The sequence below is a fragment of the Periplaneta americana genome, chromosome 16 (genome assembly GCF_040183065.1).
Source record: "Periplaneta americana isolate PAMFEO1 chromosome 16, P.americana_PAMFEO1_priV1, whole genome shotgun sequence".
In the NCBI taxonomy this organism is placed as follows: Eukaryota; Metazoa; Arthropoda; class Insecta; order Blattodea; family Blattidae; genus Periplaneta; species Periplaneta americana.
The window spans coordinates 112,419,406-112,438,062 of NC_091132.1; the positions used below are offsets into that span (position 1 = coordinate 112,419,406).

Genomic DNA, 18,657 nt, shown 5'->3' on the forward strand with positions numbered 1-18,657 from the left:
GTTCATTTATGTATATTTCAAAGTGGTGCACTCTATTTCGAAAAATTCTTAGCCGCCATGGTCATTCAGTAATATTGATCACTCACTCACTTGTAACTCATAAGCTCTTGGAAAACATCTGCAACATCCATGTGTATTGCAGGAACCGCCATCTTGCACTGTTGAGCCTTGAACTGCAGTTTAAACGGCAGAGGACTGCCGATCAAGTTAAACTCAAGTTAACTCAAGATTAACTGGTAGTTAAGGTTTATAATACGAAGCAAAACGAAAAAGTTCAGTTTAAACTGAACGTAAGGTTTAAACGGTGTTTATAATACCGGCCCTTAGGATGTTTGCCAATTCAGGTCTTCAATTACAGTAACCACCTACCTTTGTCATACCTGTCTCACACCTTTCAAGAAAATATGCATAACACACATTAGTTCTTCTTCTGAAATTACTGAAATTTCTCTTCTTATATTGTTTTTCAGTTCTTCCAACATATGTGCGTTATTTTCATATACTTCATTTTATTTATTATGTTCCCCCATATCGTATTATAAGAATATTCACTGTTAGATCAGGACATACCGAATGGAGAGCGATAAACTGTGGAGTTCGTCAAGGATGCCCTCTCTCACCACTTTTATTCAATATATACATCAACTCCATCATCAGACATTGGCGACTAACAATTCATGGAAACATCCCGTTCTTCCAAAATTGTACTCTAGATACATTATTATATGCAGACAATTAGGTTCTTTTTGCTACAAATGAAGACGAGCTGCAATACTCAATACATCACCTGAATATAATAGCACAAAATTTCAATATGAAAATTTTCCCAAACAAAACAAAAATTATGGCGTTCCAAGGTAAACAGCCAGTTAGGAGTAAAATTTGCATTGGAACTCATATGTTAGAACAGGTAAACTCATTTAAATATTTAGGTTATAATTTGACATATTTACCTGTCACTGATATATCCGAAAATATTCAACATTTTAATGGAGCCTTAAGAACCATCAACCAAGTTTTTACAACCACAAAAACCCAAAAACATACCAGGTTAAAAGCATATAAAGTTCTAGCAAGACCTGTCCTCATGTATGGTAGTGAGGCCTGAACTGTCCGAAACTCAGATGTTCAACACCTAACAACTGCGAAAATGAGATTTCTAAGGAGGACTGCCGGCTACAGCTTGCTTGACCACAAAAGGAATGAACTAATTACAAAAGAATTGAAAATTACACCTATTTATGAACATCTCAACCACTATAGACAAAAATGGCTTAACCATGTCAATAGGATGGACCGTTCCAGACTCCCAAGACAAATTCTCCGCTATATACCACATGGAAGACGATCTTTGGGACGCCACCTGAAAAGATGGACGGAGACTGTAACAGGCCACTAGGCCTAATACCTGCAAGGACGATGATGATGATGATGATGATGATTCACTGTTAGATATTGAAATTAATATGTCTAATAAAAATAGCCATGTACCACTTCATTTCTTCAGAAACTGCAGCCACGTAATAATGTGAATAGAGCAAATTTCTGGAATTGGGTGTTGGATAATGTTAATAATGGCTCATTGATCTACATTTAATTTTTTTCACGGATGAAGCATAGTTTTATTTAGCAACACAGAACAACAGATAGTGGGGTGCATAAAAGCCAGCTCGTGTACAAGAAATGCCATTGCATAACCAAAAAATTGGTGTATGGTGCGGAGTGAATGCTTACAGAATTATAGGACCTATATTTTTTAAAGAACTGTGAATGTGCAGAGGTACAGGGGTAACAATCACACCATTTCTAGAAGAATTATCTGACAATGAATGTACACAGGCATTTTTCAGCAAGACTTTGCTACAGCACATAGAGCTGATCTCTTGTTAACATTAATTGCGAAAATTTTTGAAAATATAGTCATCAGTATGGGAATATGGCAAGTGTGATTCTCAGATCTTACCATATACAATTTCTGTTTAAGGGAGAATTGAAGAATAAAGTGTATCAGAATAACCCACATATGTTAGAAGAAATGAAAGACAATATAAGAAGGAAAATTGCAGCAATTGCAGATTTTCGTAACAGGTGTGAGAGATATATGGCAGCAAAAGGACAACATTTCCAACAACTTCTATGACAAAGGCTGGTGGTTATTGTAATCTTCATGAGCAATCTATGTGCTTGACTTAATGAACTATGAATAATCGACTCTGTCGGCAAACAGTGTGCTTCCAGCTGCACACTCACGGGTGAACATCTATTTTAAGGCTCTCTATTTAGGATAGGACCAGAAGGATGAGGTAGAATAATCTTGCTTACCTATTGTCGTTTCACAAAATTTCTCCATGGCCACTTCATTAGCTAAGTTCGCACCCATTAGCACACTTACTTCAATCCTCAAATGCTTATTAATAATGTGCGAGATTAGCTCAATACCGCCACCCTCTGCGATATCAAATCCCTGTAAAAAAAAACTCTGAGTAAATACTTAAACAAACAAGAAAACATTAACCATACACTTAAACTGATTGAAGTGACAATTAGATTGACAGTTACTTCGAACACCTCTCCCTTTATATCCTACTAGTGGCTTGTGCAGCAAATGCCATGCCTAACATTTTACAGGATGCAGCACTCAAAAGGTATTACTCTTATACTTCGATTTAATAACCTATTAATTCTTTTGTACTAAATATATGCTACCTTGCGAAGTAATATAAAGATAAGAAAATGTTAGCATTTCAAACCTTAATAAGTGACAACCCAACAGCAGTAGGCTTTATCTTTCCAAGTAGTGTTGAACATAATGTCTTGATAAATTGATGTGGTACCACGAACACAAGAATGTCTGCATCTTTTGCTGCTTCCACTACGTCTGGAATTGCAACCTGAAGACAAAAGAAGAGACAATTATTATTATTATTATTATTATTATTATTATTATTATTATTATTATTATTATTATTATTATTATTATTATTATTATTATTATTATAATAAATTCTTGAAGGAGACGTGAGAATGGTGCACATTAACTGAATGTAATGAGCAATGGTTTTCCATTCAAGTTTAAATTTCAGCAGCAAGCTCAAGTGAAATTTGTGATATACAAAGACAGGTCAGACCAGGTTTTCTTGTGTCTATTCTGTCTCCCTCTGTCAGCATTCTATCATTTCTCTGTAGTTTATAACCACCATTATTATCTTCGCTAGTGGCAGGAAAGAGGTGCTATAAAACTGAATTGAATTGAAATTGAGTTGAAAGAGGAGGTGTTGTTTAAATTGTTGGAAAACTATGTCATATCATAAAAGTAGTGAACCCCTTGTCATTTTAGGCACAAACTGCCACTGTTAAAATATTGGATTCATTCAGTACTTCCAAATTATGTATTAAGTAATATCACAGTCTAGTATATACAGTCGCGAAGCTCAATATGTAGTAAATATGCAAACATTAGGTAGTTGCTCACCACTAGGATCGCTAATATCACCTCATTACAGGCAATGCAAAATAGTACCGTCACAGTCTATTGTTTCTAGCACCCTCAAAACTCAAGCTTCGTGACTGTATATAGTAGACTGTGGTAATATGCTGTCACATGTTTTAGTTAAATCTATAAATTCTAATAAATGTGAATCTCTGTTAGTTGCTTTCTATTTCTAAATCAGCTGTGTTAGGTATAGGCTTATGTTATTAGCACACGATCTTCCTGCTCTGAAAACCGACTGTTTTTTCGTTTCCATGTTATATTCTGAGTCAATCAATACCCTATTGTTAATGAATACCCATAAATTCTGCTAAATACAGAAACATTTCTAAAAATTTTACAATTTATTGCTTTTATATCAAAGTTGTGAAGTTAATTTTCCATTTGATACTCTAGTGAAAAGTGCCATCTTCATTTCCAATTATTTACAACTGCTAAAGTTGGTCAATTTTCCTGGGCTTGTGCTCACCCATTCTCTTCTCTTTTGTGTTACAATAAAAGCTCTGTTCATCCCCATTTCAGAATACATAGATAATTCAGATAGATGGCAAACTTATACGAAAGAGAAATCAATACCAGGGAGTGGAAAAACCCTGAAGCCTGTCTATTAAGACATTCTAACCAACTGGTATTTAAAACACACATTGAAACAAAGCATGTAAATAAACAAATATCACGCACATGTGCACACATACGTTCTATCTATTAGGGATAAGTTATCAATCCGAGAGTTGATTGTCTAGCAAAAACGCAGCTCAAAATAAATCCTGTGAATCCATCCCAAGACAAACCCTAGTGAATAAATTGAAAAATAAACACAGAAATAATTTTGGAGACCAAATATATTTTCACCAAGAATACTGGTGCTCTGTGCTATGATGACTTTGTAATAGTCTAATATAAAGAATCATTCTTCCCTGGTAGGCCTACAGTCAATGGCATTGTTTGTGCATGTGTGAGTGTATGTGTGCGTGTGTGTGTGTATTATCGAACCTGACGATGTCATATCCAGGCCTTGTACACTGGTTTCTGACAAATAAATATTATTATTATTATTATTATTATTATTATTATTATTATTATTATTATTATTATTATTGAACTGGATGGTCCCACCTCAGATACAAAGTCAGTTGTAAGGTCAAGAAGGAAATGCATTGGATGTGGCCTTACAAGTTTGAAGTAATAAAGAAAGTTAATAAGTTGCTAAATAAAAGGGGCACATATGAACTGATTACATTAAGACTATGAAGAATTTGATTACTAAATTTAAAAAAAAATTATATGAAACATGTATGTAGGCAAAAAAACACATAAAAATTGTGTTTATAATTTTCTTTTGTAGTGTTAGTATATTTTATTGTTACAGTAAATATTCTTCGTTTTCAATAAACTTTTTTGTGACTTCGTATGAAATAAAATGACATGTGTTTTTGCATGGTCAAAAATTACCCTGAAATTGAAAGAGAAAATAAAGAAGTGAATTTAATAGGAAAACAAATATGTGGTACAAAGTTTCCCCAAATAGCCGCGTAACTCTGTACCACCATTAAATGTCACCTATTTAAAATATGACTTTGATTTTATTATGTCTCAACCCATAAAATATGCTGTTTTCCTAAATAATTTACTTTCAAACATCAATTTCAATAGACATTATTTTAGGTAAGTATAAAAATATTATATATATGGCACAAAGTGACCCCAAATGACTAATGTTGTTTGTCTTCCTGAATATATTTTTCTCTGTAGCCTACAAGCTAGGAAAGTTCCATCCATTAAGTATAATTACGACAGTTTGACTCACAGTAACTGATAACATTCAAATTGGAAAGATTACGGAAACGTGTCACTGACTTGCTTCGTCTGCCTTTGGTATCAGACATAGAACTTTGATCATGAAAGTAAATAATATAAAGAAAACCTCTAAAACAGATTTGTTCTGGTTCAGCAGTAATAGCAGTGTGTTCCTATATGTATATTATTGATAAACACTTTATCAAAGACAGTAGCTTCTATACCAATCAGCCGTTATATCCCGGATTCATTAAGCCGTAATAATCCAATGTAATTTTAATTACTGTAAAAATATGAAATTTCAGATAAAATTTCATCATGCATGACAAAAGTATAAACAATTTCAATTACACATGTAACAAGGGAAATAAAAAATAGAGGCTATCAATAATAAAATGATAAAATTTCTCCTCAATTAAAACTCGTTTGCAACAAACAAACAAATACATTAAATTCGCGTATATCTAATGGCAGAAATACCACAAACATAATTATCTCTCGCATGTGACACAAAGACAACCTTAGTTACATAAATATTAAATCAGTCAACTCATTTCTTCCAGAACACTATTTTTGCCTGTTTAACTTCGTGTCACTGTGAAAGGCACTATAAAACTGCAATAACGTGCATACAATAATTTTAAGTTAGGTAACTGGAAACAGCACATGAGCTCCTATAGACATGAAAACTAGAACTTAACGATACAATCCCAAACTTTTATTGCAAATGAGAAAACACGAAAGAATAAAAAACAGTACGAACATATTTTATGAATGGATGATACTACAATTACAAAACAATTATTATTATTTATTACAATATAAACCAAAGGAGCAATAAAATATCAGAAGGTTAAGACCACGTTCGGAAAACCCGATTCAAGGCATAAAGGCTTGAAAAGCCTACCATGGTCTTTGTTATGGATATGCAGTGATAGTCGTATGGGCAAATCCAGAAATGCATATAGTGTGTTAGTTGGGAGGCCAGAGGGAAAAAGACCTTTGGGGAGGCCGAGACGTAGATGGGAAGATAATATTAAAATGGATTTGAGGGTCGACCTGGTTGGCAAGTTGGTATAGCGCTGGCCTTCTATGCCCAAGGTTGCGGGTTCGATCCCAGGCCAGGTCGATGGCATTTAAGTGTGCTTAAATGCGACAGGCTCATGTCAGTAGATTTACTGGCATGTAAAAGAACTCCTGCGGGACAAAATTCCGGCACATCCGGCGACGCTGATATAAACTCTGCAGTTGCGAGCGTCGTTAAATAAAACATAACATTTTTTTAACATGGATTTGAGGGAGGTGGGATATGATGGTAGAGACTGGATAAATCTTGCTCAGGATAGGGACCAATGGCGGGCTTATGTGAGGGCAGCAATGAACCTCCAGGTTCCTTAAAAGCCAGTAAGTAAGTAAGTATGCAATGATAGTGATGACATGCGTAAAAAAAATTGCCAGAAAACAATAATGGTCAAGAAAACCATGATAATAATAACAATGACAATGAGAATGAAAGAAACGACAATGACTTGTAGCTTGGCCAACATTTTAAGAAAAGGTGAACGCATTTGAAGGTGTAGGCCTAATTCTGTACTAAAGTTTCTTCTGCCTCTAATGTTATAGACCTGCAAATCAAGGTGAAAGTCCCTATTGCAAACTCACGTTCTGCATGCTAGATGCAGGGTCAGCTTATAGTATTATACGGATTAGGGGTGGAGGATGTGACAAATCAGGAAGCTCTTAGGTCACTGTATGAGATCAAAATTTTTCTACGTTGGTAATTTGAGTAATTAATTAATTTAAATATGGTACTTACGTATATAGATTATAAATGCATATTAATAAATAAAAAAACAATGAGTGCAATGTCAGCCAAATGTTTTAGTAATTACATAATGGAGTAATACAGAAATTCAACATGGTCGACTATTTTGCTTGGAGTTGTCTATCAGTGACAGGATTCTTTTACGTGCTGCAAATCTATAACATGGGACCCACAGATTTACTTCCCTCTGAGAGGAAGCCATTCTTTCGATTTGATCACTCTTTATAATCATAATCCTTGGCTGGGTTTGAAAACTTGAACCTCTGATACAATGGTTAGCACAGATAATTATTAAATCACCTAGGACACATGCATCCTACATATATCCAAATAGCTATACAGCCAGTCACGAGGACTCTTCTAAAGAGTACAAAGGGTCAAGCGAGACATCATACTAATCAAGTAATCAGACAGGAAACAACTGCTTACAATACTCTTGACACAACAGAAATAAACTAAACAACGCGCACAATAGTCCTGATATATTATGATCCACTACGGATAAATATGGGACGAACTTGCAAAATGAATTCCTTGTCAACTTCCCCCCTAATATCCGCAATGCCTCATATTTTCAGTTTGGATACAATAAACAGGTTTGTATTCCTACCATTCACTCACAATGATAGAATTCACCTGTGAGCATAATGACCTTCCACACTGCACTACCTAGGTAAAAAAGATTTAGTGGTTGGAGGACTATACCAATATCAAACAGCATCCCTATTAAGAAAGACAGCTGAGAATCTTCATGCATAGACTAAGAAAACTATAAAGTTCTTTCTACTCTATGTCTGTAAGACTCCCATTTTACCCTCGAAATAACTTCAACAGAACAGCTGCACAGACTACTGTTTAAATATTGATCTGACGTCATGGTAATATGTAATGGAAGTGTTCTTGTTTCAGATACAAGGCACTATATCCGTATATAGCAGATATAAATGATCCTGCTGAATAATGGATTGACAAACATAATTATAATCTACTGTATGTCAAGATCCGGTGTCTGAAGAAATGTCTATTGCAAGTAATACTGTAGCTAGTACAGAAATGAACACAGTATTATAAAGACCAATAGAATAATTTCATTTTGTTATTACTACACACGATCTTTTCTTTAATTGGCTGGTTTGTGTGAAAGAATAAAGGTACGGTCACACGTCGCTACTTTTGCTGCGCAACTTTTGTACTGCAGCTGCAAAAGTTGCGTGTCGTGTTCACACGTAAGCCAAAAGTAGCGCGCTGCACGCTACTTTTCGTGCTGCGCAACTCGAGTGCAGCAAAAGTTGAAACTGGAGGTTGCAAGTCTGTTCACACACAAGGCGCTACTTTTGCAGCCGCAGTCATGCTGCAGGTTTCCATCTCCGTGTTGACTTCTCAATATACATTTTGTGGTTATGTTCGCATTATTAAGAAACTCATGCGAAAGGTTACTTATCTATTATTTGCTTTTCTGTCCTAACTAGTATTCAGAAATTGGCATTATTGTTACTATAAAGCTTCTAAAAACGCCTATATACTTAAATGATAACCAACAGCATATTCACGTAATCAATGTTGGCAACCCTCTTGTTTGAAACTACGCAAAAAAAAAAAAGAAAAAAGAAAAAAAGAATTATATCGTCAGCAAATATGCTCAGACTGTGTTGTGTATTTAATAACTGTTACAAATAATTTATTTCCATCACATCTAACATTAAAATACATCCAAACAATAAAAGTATCATTGGCACATTTGGGTGGCAACACTGGTTGCAACCGCAGCAAAAGTTTCAACAAAACTGATATCGAAAATGCTGCGGCTGCAACCCTGAGAACCCTGTTCACACGTCGCTACTTCTAAGCTGCGCGTAGCATGAAAAAGTAGCGGGCAACAGGTTCGGCAGCCGCTACTTTTCGAGTTGCACCGTTGTTCACACGTCGCAGTACGAGAGTTGCGCAGTTTTTTGTACTGCAGCGCTGCTAAAGTAGCGACGTGTGACCGTACCTTAATTCCTACATTTTAGGACTCTAATAGTAACTGATCCGTAAAGTCGAACACACAATATTCACCTCTGGTACAGAAATTAACTTAGGTGAACATATTGATTCATTTCCTTTCCACAGTATTGTGTTGTTTAATTAGATATGCAGTATTTCAACAGAATATTCATATAATTGTTTAATTTGTAACTGAAATGTCAGTAAATTAATTTATGGTATATTTCATGATCAGTTTTGATAAAGTTACACAGTCATTACCAGGCTTCGAGACTTTGGACCCGATACAATAAGTTTACTGTGCATGCACTGTAGGTTGTTGACTCGCTGCAGGTAGATAGAGATGTGTTGAGGTAACAACATTGCTATTTAGAGTAGATTACGGTAGTATGGGGAAACACACATATGTACATTCTGAAAGTAAATATACATTTCACAATGATAATGTCAAAAGAATGTAAAAAGCATTTATTCTCCTGTATTTTATAAGCATTTGTGTTTAATTATATACAGTGATAATGGTGGAAATAAGCATGTAGCAATTTTAATTTTTTCATTTATCCTATTGGTCGTCTTTAGGAAGTGCAGTTACAGTACCGAATTGCAATGTACCTACTACAAGATACATTCTCAGTGTCTCAAACGTAAATCTTTTTCGGTTATCTGCCAAAGTTTGTACTGTAAAAAGCTGCGCTCTACGTCGCATGACGTGATAGGAGCAAAACGAAAGAACCTAACATCATTGCAGTCTCTGAGAGACAGTCCTTTATTCTCGGGGGACTCTATGTCCACTAATTTGCTGTTTATGTTACACAATGCTCCATATCCGTTATTTTAACATAAAATTTATTTCCACTTTTGTTTTACACGTTCAGTAACCGGTGTACTTGATGTCTCATTAATTCTCTGCATCATTTTCTAAATTAATTTCGAGCTTCCGGCACCTCTTGCTCCGACTTTTCTAACCGTGTAATAGTTTCAGACACAGTTTGTATGAAAACCAAATTATTCATCAGAACCTTCAAATCCAGTGCGTTTTCCTTTGCGTATTTGTTGCCATTCATTCTACAGTACCCCCACCCACTGAACGCTTTACCACTATACTCAGTACGCCATTATGCGGTTTTCCCACTGAACTGCTCTATTGGGTCCGAAGTCTCGAAGCCTGGTCATTACTATCACACGAATTGATACGTTTCAACTTCGTTTTCACTCTCTCTCCCAGTAATATTAATTCAATGTGATTACTAGCTTCCTACACATCAGTTGCCCAGTACATTCTCGTAGATGGTTTTGAACGTTAAACAATTAAACGGCATTTCTTGCAAGTTGAGAGGGCGCGAAGACATTCTTTTCCCCCCTCCCTATTCCCCAGATACCGTTAGCGACCGAGCAGTAGCTGTTACTTCTTATACCTGCACCCCCTACGCTGTACACAGAACAAAATAAAATATTTACTAAAGTACACTAGGGGATATAAAATGCAGCCATACAGATGTTTGACAATGACTTGTTTCAGTATATTTTAGTGTCATTGTTATAATATTTTCAACTGGCTACTAATAAAATTAACGAATGTTGGTTTGAATGTGGGGAGCGACACAGTGCAGACTGTCCCAGTGTGTATGTCGCAGTGTAGCAACTAGCGGTGGAGAAAACATTTATCTTTTTCCCTGAGTGGTTTGAGATTCGTTTCGTCCTTACAGTTTACTTCGTAATGTTTTGTGAATATCGGTATAGGAAATAGTGTACATAGCGTAGTGTTAATTTCTTATATAAGTATATAGTTATTTTTATTTTGGCTTAGGACCGTATTTTATCGTAGTTTGTAAATTATTTAACGAACATTATGGCTTCCAGCAGTGTTACAAACATAAAAAAGGTAAACCAACGCGAAGTGGTCAGAAGAGATGTATGTTGAATTTATTTCAAACGTTATGTGCTGAAAATCAAACTTACAGTTTAGAAAAGGTGGCTGAGATGATGGGAGTGGGAAAAGCAAGTGTTTATCGCATCATAAGAGAGGCGAAGATGATTTGTGTAGCTGAACGTAGAAACGCATTACTACTGGTTCAGTAGACCTATGCTTATTAAGATCGAAATACTTAAATTTAATATCTCAGTTGTACGCCTGTTTTAGTATTTATTTCTTATTACGTTACAAGTAACTGTCGTATATTGAACTCTTTAATATTTTAATATGCAAATTATTGATATAGATAGTAATAAAAATAGAATTGATTTCTTGGTATAGATTTTCGAAATATAGATTTTTACACTTTGTGTTGTAAGTCAATTAGTCGAACGTTTTTACGACGGACTGTAGCACCTTCCCCTTCACTGACGGTAGAGAGTGTGAGTAGAGGGGAAAGCCTCTCAACCAAACTGAAATGGGGATTATAACTTTGAACTGTCGTGCCACACATCCACTAGTAAGAGCATACTAATTCTGTCTCATTTGCTTTCTAAATCAGTATTCCGACACAATAATCATTATTTCAAGTACAGGCAAACCCTATAATACCATTATTTCTTCGTAATATACAAACCTAGTCATAACTATTAAAACCAAACATTTATCACGTGCAATGAATTTATACTTTCTCCTTCATAATCAAGGATTAGATCCTATGGGCTCTTTAATTGAAGAGAGACCATCTTTCTATCTTTTTGTAGTTTACCAACATTCCTGTCCTTTTCGGGTTGGTCTACTTCCTTTCATTCATAAAATGAGTTCGTACCAGTTCTCTTCTATTTTATAAAAGTTTTATTTATGATACAGGCCTACTGTATAATCCTGTCCTTGTATCTATATTAGAACAGATCCAGCTACCGGCCGCATTAACCCATCCCCATAATATATACAGAGTGGAAGTAATATGTTGTTTTCTAATGCCAGGCGTTTGACAATAAAGTCATCTGACCTCTTGCACTCCAATATTTTTCAAATATATTATCATGGTCAGCCAATGAAGCACAGATTTTGAGGTGTTCCGAATCCATTTCTTGGTTTGAGTTGCACAATGGACAGTTAGGGGACTGATATATTCCAATTCTATGCAGGTGTTTGGCCAAACAATCATGGCCTGTTGCCAATTTAAATGCGGCTACAGACGATTTTCGTGGTAAATCTGGGAATTAACTTGGATTATGATGCAGAGAGTTCCATTTTTTCCCTTGAGATTCTATTATCAAATTTTGTTTGTTGAAGTCTAAGTATGAAGATTTAATAAATCTTTTCACAGAGTAATACGTAGATTTAGTAACAGGTCTGTAAGTAGCAGTGCTGCCCTTCTTTGCTAAAGCATCCGCATTCTTGTATCCCAGGTTTCCACAATGGGATGGTATCCATTGGAATACAATTCTTTTATTGAGTGATATTAATTGAGAGAGCATTTTAAGTGGAAGTAATATATATATATATATATATATATATATATATATATATATATAAAATTGTGCATATTTTAACAGCTTATTCCTTGGATAGAGCACAACAAAAAATTCTAATACTATATTAGTCCCAAATGAATACTTTTCTCAGAAAAAATCCCCTGAGTGTTAAGTAATACTGTTTTACACTATAGGCCTCAGTACTATCAGTAGGATTCTGATTTTTACTCTTACTATTAGAGAAACTGATAAGGAATGATTTATCCATTTGCAGTTTTTACATAAAATGTTTTTTTTTTTTTTTGCAAATTAAATGGAATTCAATAGGTCATAGCATAAATACACGTCAAAAAATGACTTTCATATTCCATCGGCAAGTCTATCGTGCTATCAAAAAGGAGTGCGTTATATAGGAGACTTTTTAAGGAAGACTTATCTGGATGTTTGGGTCTTAGGGTTTGTCCCAAGTTGACAACAGCTCATTTAGATCTCTCGTCCTTTAAGAGAATGGATGCCAGACTCGCGTTCCAACTCTTCAGCAACAGTGTCGCCAAAGGCCTCAAATCTTATCGGGAAGTAGGGTCATCGGGTTTCGAAGGCAGTGAGGGCACTGAAGTATTTACAAAGCATTTAAACTGTATTGTCGGCGCATTAAATTCACACATTTCTGCTAAGGTTCTTTATAAAGACTCTTCTAATCACAAATTCCTTACTGATTTTCTTCAGTGCCTCACAACTACAACCAACACATTTGCGTCTGCTACAACAATGCTTAGTAGTAACCTCGCAGAGTACCTTAGAAATGAGCGAATGGTTTTGGAGCAAAGGATACAAATATATCGTAACAGGGAAACTCGCCCAAGACCCCTTGGAACGTCACTTCGGAATTTTGTCTTCACTTAGTTCAGATGACCATTCTTCGACGATAGATTTCTTCCACATGTATTTACTACGAAGCAGATCCTTAACATTGCTGGAAACTCTGATGAGCTACTCACATCGTTTGTGAATCAAATGCGAAACATTAGCGCGAAATGTGGAATTACGCGACAAGACATTTAAGAAGTCTGTAGAAACTTGTATAAAAGAAAAAAAATGTTATTCATGAAAAAATACATGGTCAAGACTGGGAAAGTGCTGTGCCCGAGTTAGTGAATACCACTCCTGCTGCGTTGATTGACAGATGTTTAGTGTATTATGTGGCCGGTTATGTCGTAAATCATTCCTCTAATTTTATTGCGTGTACTCTCTGTGCCCTTCGACAGGAATGTAATTGGTCTAAACATTGTGCAGCTCTCACCCAAATCGAAGACTACCGATCAGGTAGGAACGTCAGTTTTTTAACCCATCCCTCCCAAGCTGTGTATGACGTACTTATTCAAACAGAATTGAAAATTAAATAAAAGATTAGCTCAGCAATTGCAATGTGGATGACATCTTCTATTTTGACACCATTGACGCTCTTTCGATCCAGTCTTCGAAGCAGGTTGATGCAGAGAACACATCACGGTTATTATTACTAAATTAGTCTACCACTACTTAAAGTGCTGATTCTTCTCCAGGACAAAGTAAATCCGAAGATAAATTACAAGCTCGTAAATCCGTCAAGTCATCTCGCAAACTCTCGAAGGTAACAGGCAACTAATCCGTGTGAATAATTTAATTAATTTATAGGCACGAAAAATATCATTCACCTCTTTATTTACTAACATTTTGTAGGTTTTTTCTGTCCCTGAATTCGCAGCTTGTTACGAAAATATTATTTAAATGCTGAACTTATAATATTGCTTTTACAACGTTTCAGATCCCATTGTATTTTCTGTTAAAAACGTTCATAATAGTATTACCTGATAGAAGACTATTAATTGTGAATAAGAGACTATAAAGGTATTTCTTAAGTTACGAATAGCCGGGTTAAATGGAAGAAATTTGCTTTTAAAAAGGACTACATTCAGCGTAACAAGCAAAGACGTTTTATAGTTTAACCTAGACTCACTACGAGCGCTGTTCCTCGACCAAAAATTGAACACTTTCGCGCATCTCCATCTTGAGGGTGAGTGCCATGTGACTACTATATGTTTACATCACGATCCCGCCTAATTTGAAATAACACAGAAGGTCATTCAGTATTATTGAATGTGTTAGGAGTAAGTGCGTATTAATTTAATCAATAGTGTGTGTGTATATATAGTGTTTATATAGTTTAAATGAATCGTTCTCCTGTGATATACGTGAAATCACAGTGTAGGCCTACTACCGGTACTGTGCTACATATGAGACCTATACAAATAGTGTTTATATAGTATTTTAATCATGTTATAAGTGAAACCATCGTGTGCTCTTGTGCTGCATACAACTGTACAAATAGTGTTCTTTTATCATTTATTTTCATCGTACTCCTATATAAATTCCGTAAGTGGAATCATGGTGCATAGTTGTGCCGCATACAACTGTACGAATCGACGTAAGAAGGATTCGGAAATTTCTTTTCACAAGTAAGTTAGTTACATATATTGTATTAGGATATTGTAAAATGACTGAGAACATTAGTACATATTTATTGTGTTAATAGAAAATAATGTTTTATAGGAGTAAGAGCAAACTTTCTTTTTAGGTTTCCATTGCAAAAGCCTGAGCTTCTCAGTAAATGGTTATCTGCTGTTAAACGCGATAAATTTATACCATCAATTCACCACCAGTATTGCTTTGCACAAGAAGATAGTTAGAGAGCATCTCTCTAAATCAATTTTATTTATGAATCAATACATGAGTGCAAAATAAATCAGGTTAAGTATTTTCATACTATCTAGATATGGCCTAGTTACAATATTTTGACATTCTTGCATATATTCGGTTTAATAATAACAGTTGATGCATTTCCTTGTTTATTGAAATATTTATTATTAGGCCTAAGCAAAATGCACACGGTGTGCAAGATTAAGTTAATGTCCTAACTCGATTAATTAAATATTTCAGGAACTCCATCGGTACAGATTTGATGAATTGTGTAAATATGAATAGGCCTAATCACGAAGACAAGAATTTTTAAATGACAGTTTTAGCATAACAGCTTCATATTTGTTGTTCACAAAGATGACGATTACTGACTGACAGTTCCAGTTTCTTCAATTATTTGCTGTCGTAGACTACTACAGGAATGCATGTGATTATGTTTTATTGTTTATATTTGTTTTTATCCTTGTTACTCTTTTAGCTTATATTTGGTTGTTTTTTATGGTATAGTAATAAATCTTAGTGTTTTTTTTTTTTGCGGTTGCGTTGTATCAGCATTACTTTTCGTCCGCTATTTTTCACGACCGCAAGATGCACACAATGTGCAAGATTAAATTAATGTTCTCACTCGGTTATTGAAATATATTTCAGGAAGCCCATCCTACGGATATGATGAATTATGTAAATATAAATACCCCCAAGTCACAAAGACGACGAAGATTATTGACTGACAGTTGCAAGATTAATATCTTTGATTATTTGATGTTATACCACAAGAATGCAGGTGATTACGTTTTACTATTTATATTTGTCTTTATCCTTGTTACTCTTAGGCTCATGTTTGGTTGCTTTTATGTTGTATAGTAATAAATCTTAGTTTGTTTTACGATTGCGTTCTATCAGCATTGCTTTCCGTCCGCCTCAAGATGGCGGCGAGCGATCGCTTCAATTTGGGTCCAGTCGTATCTTCTGCGCAACTGGCAGTGTGGGGACTTGGTAACAAGTACTGTGAACTCCTTCCGAGTCAGGCTCATAGCAGTAACAGCGCCGCGTTGCGGCGGATCCGTGTAAACTCACAAGGTGCGTACACTATTTCTTTTATTCGTCCTGCTAAAACTTTGTGTTGTACTAGTAGACTATATTCTAAATCTCGTCTGTATATATTTGATCTAGACTGTGACTATAAATTAAAGGCCATATTATTCATAGACATTCCTAGCGCGGGCTTCCGGTGGATGATCAGCGAATTAACGTTTTTCGTATTAATAAATCAGTGTTAGCGATATGATGTGATATGAATCCTGTGCAAGTAATCAGTCGATAGCCGGGGCTAGTTTAGCACGCTCGTAGCGCGAGCTAGCGAAATGTCTATGCACAGCACCCTAAGACTTTATAATAGTATTAAGTTTTTTCACTTGTTCCACATTCTAGCTGTAAAGCAATGTATGAATACCATGGCATGTTAATAAATAGAAAACAATACAATACAATACAACTTATCATTATTTCCTGCCATCTGGAAGTCTGGCAACCCTACTGCAGTGAAGGAACACTGCTACTCAGACTGAGTGTGTGTGTGTGTGTGTGTATTAGTAGGTCAGCCAACAATGAGCAATTGCCAAACTATGCAGAGTTTAAGCCTAATTTCCTAATTAACCATGTACTTAATTACAAAACGCGTAATAGGTTTTTACTTATTTTAATGTATTCTCTTGCCACTTCAATCTGCACTTTATAAAAACACACACGCACACACACTCACTCACTCTTTCTCCCCCCCCCCTCTCTCTCTCTCTCTCTCTCTCTCTCTGTGCGTGCGCGCAAGCTTGTTTGTTTGTTTGTTTGTTTGTGTGTTTTTCCGATTAAAACCTGTTAATTTACTTCATTATATCCTCCCTCTCCTTCTCTGCTTACCCATCCCTGATTTCAGTAACTTTTATCGGGCCTAATTAAGCTTGTTTCGCGATTTTTTTCGAAATATTACATGTTTAATTAAAAAATTGTTTTCTTTTGAAGCAAATTACAAAAAATAAATTTACTATAATTCAAAACAATTGTCTTCATTTTATGTTTATAATGGTTCTTCAGTAAACGTTTAAATAATATTCTTCGTCATCGAACTTCTATGTAGTACGGTCTACAGTGGCTGTATTAGTACGGACAGGAGATCTGCTTCATATTCATATCAGCTTACTACATTGTGAAGTGCTATCTCAAGATATTAACGTCCAGACTAAATAAATCTTTTATTATATATTTTGGACCCAGTCCAACTTCTCACTGTAATGCCATGAACACTTTCTTAAGGTCAATGAGATACAACCTTGAAGCGATTCTTATGAATCATTTCCTCTTCCTATCTTAAGATTCTTAAGCTCCTGAGTCCAAAATACAATGGAATGTTTAATCGTTCGTGCTTCACATTTGGACCTTGGTAGAAAGTACCTTGCTACAAAATAGATGACACGACATTAATAGAAGCGTGTTATTCCCTCCAGAAGAGATAATTTCAGTTATGCAACTTGAACATGAGACCTTGTACACTATCTTTTTGACTATCGTCACTCAAGAAAACGTCAATTAAAATGATAATGTAGGCAAGCATAACATTTAAAAAAATTAATCATAGTTACTAAAAATCGTAAAAAAAAAATGTTGCAAACTATAATGATATTCAGGGGCTGCGGAGCTGCAGCACTCCCTGCTTTGACACGAAAATAAAAATAATATTTATTTTAATTTGTAGAAGAATTGTTACAGCTTTTATTGGTAAATTGCTTTATATTTCATCAGGCCGGGAATATGTACTATTATCTTATGCATAGTCTTTTTGCGCGTCGACTGTATTTGAATTGACACTGCATTCAAAGTCGTTCTGGGATCTGCAGGGTGGGACAGCTCATAGAGAGTGTGTCTTGCTAGGTCAGGGGGTAGAGAGGTGAAGGGAAGCAGAGGGAAACTGCCGCTGTTTAAAACCCATATTTCGCTGCAGTGGCTTGCAGAGCCAGGCGACAAGGGAAGATCTTTCCTCCCCTCCCACACCGCTATTGTAATGCTACGTCAAATGGTTTCTCTATTCCCTTGAAACTTAATGACAAAATTTTTATTTTCTCTTCACATACTTACTGTTGTAGAATCTTATCGAGTTAATATAACGACATTAATATTCTCTTTTACCTTATTATTACGTATATATCCAGCCTCCAGCAGAACCTAATATTTACCTAACTCAAAATGATTGCACGAGTAGAATCCTTTTAATATACCACATAAAATACGAAAGAGACTTCTTTTCCACTTTTAGAACATTGCTTTGGTGTGACGTCTTAGTACCGTAACTTAACCAGTGCAAATGTGCAAGCATGAGTGTGTGTGAATTACAGAATATTAATTTTATTTTTCTCAACTTTCCCTTGCGGAGAATATTGATGTAATG

The 18,657-nt window shown here is 35.4% G+C and overlaps 1 protein-coding gene across 4 annotated transcripts in view; it reads right to left on the reverse strand.

The window, feature by feature from the left end:
* Gpdh1 (Glycerol-3-phosphate dehydrogenase 1) overlaps positions 1-18,657 on the reverse strand; it is a 132,454-nt gene that overhangs the window by 70,235 nt on the left and 43,562 nt on the right. For all 4 annotated transcript variants that reach the window (XR_011329745.1, XM_069812782.1, XM_069812780.1 and 1 more), the window contains exons 3-4: positions 2,751-2,891; positions 2,323-2,464 (exon numbers count right to left, since the gene is read on the reverse strand). Coding sequence is in view for 3 of the 4 variants with exons in the window: in XM_069812782.1 (XP_069668883.1) it covers positions 2,323-2,464; positions 2,751-2,891 (283 nt within the window). In the remaining variant the exon portion in view is untranslated. The remainder of the gene's footprint in view (positions 1-2,322; positions 2,465-2,750; positions 2,892-18,657) is intronic.